The 8,700-nt window shown below is 37.0% G+C and overlaps 1 protein-coding gene and 1 pseudogene across 1 annotated transcript; both read left to right on the top strand.

The window, feature by feature from the left end:
- Window positions 1-1,238: 1,238 nt before the first annotated feature.
- Window positions 1,239-2,394, top strand: LOC112436598 (B2 bradykinin receptor-like). Its single transcript, XM_076877879.1, has one exon. The coding sequence runs from the start codon at window positions 1,239-1,241 to the stop codon at window positions 2,145-2,147; it is 909 nt and encodes a 302-aa protein (XP_076733994.1). The 3' UTR covers window positions 2,148-2,394.
- A 2,312-nt stretch (window positions 2,395-4,706) lies between these two features.
- On the top strand, window positions 4,707-5,543 carry LOC143414149 (B2 bradykinin receptor pseudogene; annotated as a pseudogene).
- Window positions 5,544-8,700: the final 3,157 nt, after the last annotated feature.

The following is an 8,700-nucleotide window of genomic DNA, read 5'->3' as shown; positions in this document are numbered from 1 at the left end:
TGTTTCTCTTTCCCTCTTTCTTTCTCCCCTTCTTTCCCCCAGTCAAGTCTGTCCCGTATTCAGTAAGTGAAAATAAAATCAACAATAAAAGGTGAATCAAATGGACCATTACGGCAAGGCTGGGATGGTCAATTTGGTAAAGTAAATCCGTTGGGCATCTTTCTTTGCCTTTAGACAACAATTCTGATGGCAAAAGAGCCAAACGGGACAGGCGCAAAAAAAAAAAAAAAAAAAAAGAACTAACTAAGTACTTCATTGAAGAGTCAAGGAAGTGGTCATAGACTGGGTGTGATGTCTCTCTTATCTGAAATCACTTGACTATCAGTTTAGTTTCTTCTTTAAATTAAGCGTTTCAGAAAGAAGACTGTAGCAGAAGGTACTGAGAGAGTGTAGCTGGCTGTTTGCTCTTTTTCCATCAGGAGCACAGACTAATTTGCCTGCAAGGTATGTAAACGCTTAATTTGACTTGGAATTTACTTTCCTATGTCTTTACCTTTAGTTGGAATATTTGCAAGGTCTAAATCACTGTCCATCAGGAACAGTGTTTTTGACCTTTTGGCACTATCTGTATAAAAAAGGAAATTTCTTCAGTTTAACAGCTGCACAGGTTTTAGAAGCAGTGATGTTCTTAGATGTACAGTAACGTGTCGACAAGTAGACGGCAGATTAACTGATTTTGTCTCAGCATGTTTGTCTCAGCATGTTTTGTGTTTTGATCAAATTCAGCCTCATGCAGTAAGAACGTTTATAGTAATGTATTTAACACAAACGAAAATGTATTTAATAAAGACTGCCCCCCAAAACATATAATAAATTCACATTTAAATTGTTTTAAACTGTCTGTAAATGTGAGGATGGGAATACTAAACTTGTGAACTTGTTTTACGTAACTGGTGCATTGGTGATGACTCTATGATGCTGGAAAGCACGCTCAGCTCTAAATATGATGTAAAATGTGCATTGGTTATGCATGTTTTCTAATATGATGATGGTCTTTAAAACTGAATCAAATACTATATATCAATCCATTTTCTTCTGCTTATCCAATTCAAGTCGCTCGGGGTCTGAAGCCGGGTAGTTACATATCAGTCTTATTCAGAATTAGGTGTATCTATGTTTTCTGTCATCATAACAAATTATGTTAGAACAATACCAGTTAAAATTATATTTATGTTTTCTATTTTGGTATCCTTTATTTCACTCCAGCATCCCTGCCAACTTAATTCCTGACACTGAAGATGTCCGGAAACCAAAGCAACGCAAGTGAAGAGCATTGTTTTGTTGACAATGACTTCACTCTGGCTCCAGTTTATGTCATCTGCCTGCTTGCAATCATCTTTAATGCGTTTGTGCTGATGGTTTTCTGCCTCCACAAGAAGGCCTGCACTGTGACTGAGATCTACTTGAGCAACTTGACTGGAACTCATCTTGTTCTGATGTGCTGTTTGCCCTTCTGGACTGATGATGTAAGATTAAGCATTGACTGGCCTTTTGGTGAAAGCCTGTGCATGCTGGTACAAGCTGGTGTGAGAATGCATTTATTTTGCAATATCTACTTTCTTGTTCTGGCTATCTTAGATTGTTATGTGGCACTGGTGCACCCACTTTTCCACGAGTTGATGAGCAGGCCATTTTATGCCAAACTGGGATGTCTGTTTGTGTGGAGTTTTGGTTTGGTCTTTGCTTTCCCCATATTCATCTACAGTAAGGTAAAATTGAACCCTCAGTCAAATATTACTGAATGTATAGTCGACTCCACTTCACAAAATCAATATCTGCTGTATGAGGTGAGAAACATAATATTCAGCTTTATCATCCCTGTTATCATTATTTTGTTCTGTTCTGTCAGAATTATTACAATTCTGAGAAAAAAGCGAATGGGGTTTTTAAAACCTGAGAGAACAGAGCAGAAGACCACGACTCTCATCCTGGCAGTTGTACTGTCATGCCTGATCTGCAGGGTGATATTCTGCGTGAAAACACTTGTGTTCGAAAACACTGACAGTCAGAAATGTCACATCATGCTGGAAATCATCGATTTGGTCTGTGTGTGCTTAGCCTTCTTTGACAGTGTCCTTAACCCCATTCTCTACATCATCATTGGAAAAAGCTTCCAGAACAGGACAAAGGAATTCTTCAAGCAGTGAAAAAAGCCTTAAAGGTAGAATAATTAAACTGGCAATTATTCATCCAAGCATTAGGAGCCTTTGTGTTCATATATATATTCTTACATTGGCAGCATAATGTGTGATCTTAGAGAGAAGACGCTATAGCAGCTTCCATAACTTAAAAAACTTATTTTGCTAGAAGGGTTTTAAACTAAGTTGTCTGTTTGGGTTTTTGATTTGTTTTTCATTATTATATGATTGTGTTTCTGCCACTGACTCATATCATCCAAATAGGATTATTAGGGTTGTGGCTATCATACTAGGTGACTTACCTGGGAGCAGAGTGTGTAAATCTATGTGTAACCTGCATAAAGCTGACAGCTGCCCTCTGGGCAAATGTCTTCTTAAAATTTCTTTTTCTAAATTCTTGTACATGCAAATAGTGTTTGGTAATTCTGCAGCTACTGTATTAATACTTGTTGTCAATGAATAAAAAAATTAATTTCTACTCACCGTGTGACTTATTTATTCAAACAAATCACAACATAATTATGCTGTGTAAGAAAAATTGTGACGGTTTAATAAATCACATCATACATTTATGTATTCAACTCTCAAAGAACATATGAACAGAAAATATAAACATATAATAATCGTGTATTTTCTGTTTCTCATATGGATCACCCCATCTCAAATCAACGTGGGCCTTCTGCTCGACCATATCTGAATTGAATAAAAATGTTATGACTCAAAGTTTCAAAATATATAATGAACTTAAATGATTGCTGTGAATTTCTAGCCTTATATATCAAATTCATTTCTTTCTTTTGTTTTGTATTTGTTTTTGTTTTTTTGCCTGTCCCATTTGGTTCTTTAGCCTTCAGAATTGTTGTCTGAAGACCAACAAGGATACCCAATGGATTTATTTTGCCAAATGGATCATCATGGCATTGCCGTATTGGTCCATTTGATCGACCTTTGTTTTTATTATTTATTTTATTTTATTTTCAGTTGTTACAGACGGGACAGACATGAGTGAGGGATAGGAAAGGGAGAAAAAAAGAGAGGAAGGAAAAGAAAAACAGAAGGGAAGAGGGACAGTGAGAAAGGGGAAAAAAAATCTCCTGGATCACCTGTTGAGAGAGAAAGAATAGAAAACAAGCAAAAAAAACAAAGCAACATACTAAACACAACACCATCGCATTAATCTAGCTAAGTGTAAACAGCAGTAAATACTAAATATTGTTGTTGTTATGCAGCACGCAGGACAGACAGCACACAATGTGCTTTGAAGTAGCATATCAAATTCATTTCAAGATATTGACTATATTTTTAAAATGATGCACTGGCAGACATCCAGGCATTTTTGTCATGTTTCAACACAAATATCTTAAAAAACACCTGTTAAAGGTGAAAGCCTGAAAGTTTTTCCAGGTCTTTCCTGCAGTCAAAATGAATCAGGATCTGTAGTTTGGAATAGACATGTCGTTAAAAGTCTCCTGTGTATTTTAATCGATAACGACAGCGTCTAACATGTTGGCATTAAGTTAATAAATGGAAAATTTTCTCTGTCCATAATAGGGTCATTTTTGTTTATAAAATCAACCCAGAGAAAAAAATGTTTAGAAGTAACTAAGGACTTCAGTGAAGAGTAAAGGAAGTGGTCATAGCCTGGGTGTGATGTCTCTCTTATCTGAAATCACTTGACTATCAGTTTAGTTTCTTCTTTAAATTAAGCATTTCAGAAAGAAGACTGTAGCAGAAGGTACTGAGAGAGTGTAGCTGGCTGTTTGCTCTTTTTCCATTAGGAGCACAGACCAATTTGCCTGCAAGATATGTCTTTACCTTTAGTTGGAATATTTGCAAGGTCTAAATCACTGTCCATCAGGAACAGTGTTTTTGACTTTTTGGCACTATCTGTATAAAAAAGGAAATTTCTTCAGTTTAACAGCTGCACAGGTTTTGGAAGCAGTGATGTTCTTAGGTGTACTGTAACGTGTCGACAAGTAGACGGCAGATTAACTGATTTTGTCTCAGCATGTTTTGTGTTTTGATCAAATTCAGCCTCATGCAGTAAGAACGTTTATAGTAATGTATTTAGCACAAACGAAAGTGTATTTAATACAGACTTCCCCCAAAAAGCATAATAAAACTTGTGAACTTGTTTTATGTAGCTGGTGTTGTGGCGATGACTCTATGATGCTGGAAAGCACGCTCAGCTCTTAATATGATTTAAATTGTGCATTGGTTATGCATGTTTTCTAATATGATGATGGTCTTTAAAATTGAATCAAATACTATCAACCTATCCATTTTCTTCTCCTATTCCAATTCAGGTCACTCAGGGTCTGAAGCCTGTTAGTTATATAACAGTCTTATTCAGAATTGCATCTCTATATTTTCTGTCATCATAACAAATTATGTTAGAACAATACCAGTTAAAATTATATTTATGTTTCCTATTTTGGTATCCTTTATTTCACTCCAGCATCCCTGCCAACTTAATTCCTGACACTGAAGATGTCCGGAAACCAAAGCAACACAAGTGAAGACCATTGTGATTACATCTTTGTTGACAACAATAACATAATCATCGCTATGGCTCCGGTTTATGTCATCAGTGTGCTTCGATTCATCTTTAATGCCTTTGTGCTGATGGTTTTCTGCCTCCACAAGAAGGCCTGCACTGTGACTGAGATCCACTTGAGCAAGCTGACTGGAACTCAGCTTCTTCTGGTGTGCTGTTTGCCCTTCTGGGTTGATGATGCAAGAGCCAACTATGACTGGCCTTTTAGTGAAAGCCTGTGCAAGCTGATACCAGCTGTTATAAGAATGAGTACATGTTGCAATATCTACTTTCTTGTTCTGGCTATCTTAGATTGTTATGTGGCACTGGTGCACCCACTTTTCCACGAGTTGATGAGCAGGCCATTTTATGCCAAAGTGGGATGTCTGTTTGTGTGGAGTTTTGGTTTGGTCTTTGCTCTCCCCATATTCATCATCATTAAGTTAGAATTCAACCCTCAGTCAAATACAACTGAATGTACACTCGACTCCACTTCACTAGATCAATATCTGCTGTATGAGGTGAGAGACATAATATTCAACTTTATCATCCCTGTTGTCATTATTTCGTTCTGCGCTGTCAGAATTATTCAAATTCTGAGAAAAAGGCTAATGGGGGTTTTAAAACCTGAGAGAACAGAGCAGAAGACCACGACTCTCATCCTGGCAGTTGTACTGTCATACCTTATCTGCTGGGTGCCAGTCCACGTGGCATCGTTACTAGTGTTGCTGAAATGTCACATCATACTTGTAATCATCCAAGAGGTCTCCATGTACTTACTCTTCTTCAACAGTGTCCTTATCCCCATTCTCCACGTCATTATTGGGAAAAGCTTCCAGAACAGGACAAAGGAATTCTTCAAGCAGTGAAAAAAGCCTTAAAGTTTGAAAAATTAAACTGGCAATTATTCATTCAAGCATTAGGAGCCTTTGTGTTCATATATATATTCTTACATTGGCAGCGTAAGGTGTGATCTTAGAGAGAAGACGCTATAGCAGCTTCCATAACTTAAAAAACTTATTTTGCTAGAAGGGTTTTAAAGGCAAGGCAAGGCAAGGCAAGTTTATTTGTATAGCACAATTCAACAACAAGGTGATTCAAAGTGCTTTACAGAGACATTAGAAACAAGAACAAATAAAAAGCATGATTTAAAATTGAATAAAACAAGCAAATAAACTAACTAACTAATTAACAAACAAACAAACAAACAAACAAACAACAGTATATAAAATCAAAACAGATAAAATCAGAACAGTAGATAAAATCAGTAGTTAAATGTAAGTTTTGAAATTTAAGCTTAAAGTGTGGATTTGGTGCTTTATTCAAATGCAGCTGAGAATAGGTGAGTCTTCAACCTGGACTTAAATAAACTGAGTGTTTCAGCTGATCTGAGGCTTTCTGGGAGTTTGTTCCAGATATAAGGAGCATAAAAGCTGAATGCAGCTTCTCCGTGTCTGGTTCTGACTCTGGGAACTGATAAACTAAGTTTTCTGCTTGGGTTGTTGATTTGTTTTTCATTATTATATGATTGTGTTTCTGCCACTGACTCATATCATCCAAATAGGATTATTAGGGTTGTGGCTATCATACTAGGTGACTTACCTGGGAGCAGAGTGTGTAAATCTATGTGTAACCTGCATAAAGCTGACAGCTACCATCTGAGCAACTGACAGGCACCACTGGTTTGGTTTGGTTTGGTTTGGTTTTTTGTTTTGTTTTGTTTTGTTTTGGTTTTTTTGCAGTTGTTTTGCAGTTTCTGGTAATTCTGCAGCTACAGAACTAATCTTCTGGGATTTGCATCAGAAATTCATTTTTTGCATTTGCAATTATTTTCATGTGCAATGGTGCTCCTGTTTACGAGTGTATATATGTGTGGTGTGCTGTGTGAGCTGGCTGATAACAGATGGTCTTTCAATGATATCCTATGCAAAGTGTCATCAGCTGTTATCAACACGAATACATTCTGCAGAAGATACTTCCTTGTTCAGGTTAGCATAGATCATTGTGTTGCACTAGGGCTGCTCGATTATGGCAAAAATGATAATCATGATTATTTTCACTGAAATTGAGATCTCGATTATTTGACGATATTTATTTAACAATAACAATGTATTGAATAATGACTTTAAAGATTGTCAAAAAATAATATAAAATAGTGTGCAAATACTGATGCAGTGCAAATGTTTGCAATATAAGAAATAAATGAAAAATGTAAACATCTATGTTTAGTGAATTTTGCAGTGTTGCTCTGTGGTGCAGCTACGACACTGTAGCAAAGTTTACACACTATGTCTATGACTCCGCGAACCCATAATGTTTCCACACCACTGAAGTTTTTTTTACCTCTCTGTTCAACCAATGGCAGTCACTCTCCTCTCCAAATAACTTCTACTTAGCTTTCCGAGCTTCCCTCGGGTTCTCTTCTTAATTGTTGTGACAGGTATTCGAAATGCAGAGCGGTGCGCTCGATTTGCCACATGGAGCAGCGCGAGAGTAAAGCACGAGGGAGGGGCTAATAATCGGCTCAGTCATTTTTAATGGTCGTTGAAAGCCCAGATCGTAATCGAGATTAAAATTCGATTAATTGAGCAGCCCTATGTTGCACTGGTGCTTTCCTATGAGAGGAAGAGTAGGGCATTTACACCAAACTGGGATGTCTGTTTGGGTGGGGTCTTTGCTCTTCACACAGTCATCTACAGGACGTTCAAAATTCACCCTCAGTCAAATGTTACTAAATGCACATTTAACCTCATAAAAGATCCATATCTAATGATGGAGAGGATGCTGATCATTTTTAGTTTTATCATCCCTGCTATCATCATTTCCTTCTGCACTAGTCAAGTTGTGAGAAACAGTCTAGCAGACGGTTTCAAACTCAGAGAATTAATAAGCAGCTGTCTTGATTTGTGGTTTTTCTTGGCTTAGCTTGCGTCGTCTTCTTTTTGTTAGTGTTCCTGTGATTATTATTGCATTTCTGGGTGCTGTCAGAAATATCACTCCTTCTGGCGTTATTTTAGTTCCTGTAGTGAAGCTCACTTTTTTGTTTCTTCAAGTCTCCAGTAGTCTGCATTTGGGGCAACACTTTTTCCCAGCCCCATACAGTAATTTCATTTGCATGAATATATTCATACAAATGTATTTATTCAAACTTACACACACATATAATGAAGTCTTCAGGGTTTTTTAAGTGGCTGCAAAGGTTAGAATATGTATACTCATGACTTGACGTTTCAGGTGATTGTTGGTGTGAAAATGACACTGTGAATTGTAAAGCGCTCTTGGTACGGAAGATAGATAAGATCTCTGTAAATTATGTATCCTGTAAAATACTCAAACAACATTATTTCCTGGAAAAAATGACCATAATCTGAAAGTAAGTATTTTAGAGTTTACATATCTCATATATATCTTTTTCATGATTCATACTAAAATCTGCTTGGTTTTAGCAGATATTCTTTTCATCATTTGCAGCCATTTTCATGTGCAGTTGTGCTCCTGTTTACAAGTGTGGTGATCACGCTGTGGGCAGGGACACAGCTGAACCTAGGTAACCTATGATCCACCGACCTATGATCCTGTGCCTACAGCTTTTTGTGCCACTGACTAAAACTAGATAATGAAAGTTTTGTTAGCCCAGCAAAAACAAGCATCACTACATAACTACACTATCAAATCACAGAGCTTGGATTTTGCCACTGCTTTCTAAAAATTATTATTTTGATTCAGCCTCTTTGGGAACTAATTGAAATATGAGCATTTTGAGTATTTTGTACTGAATATCAGTGTTACTTAAATAGACATGCATCTCTGCATCTCCAGAGTAACAACATAGTAACGACAATATGCCAGAAAAGAGACACTTAAAATGATATATTTTCTGGTTTTTTGTTTAGAATCCCATCCAAATTTGGCTCTGTGACAATATCTGGAAACCAAAACAACACAAATGACGAAGTCATTGCACTCCTGATATAATTAGCTTTGTGTAAGCCGTGAGACCAGTTTTCCCATGCTTCACACGCGTAC

The sequence above is a fragment of the Maylandia zebra genome, linkage group LG19, assembly GCF_041146795.1.
Source record: "Maylandia zebra isolate NMK-2024a linkage group LG19, Mzebra_GT3a, whole genome shotgun sequence".
Classification (NCBI taxonomy): Eukaryota; Metazoa; Chordata; class Actinopteri; order Cichliformes; family Cichlidae; genus Maylandia; species Maylandia zebra.
This window is presented reverse-complemented; position numbering and strand designations above follow the sequence as displayed.

What these genes read in the sequence shown, in the direction of transcription:
- LOC112436598 (XM_076877879.1), top strand. Translation starts at nt 1,239, where the DNA reads ATGTCCGGAAACCAAAGCAACGCAAGTGAAGAGCATTGTTTTGTTGAC.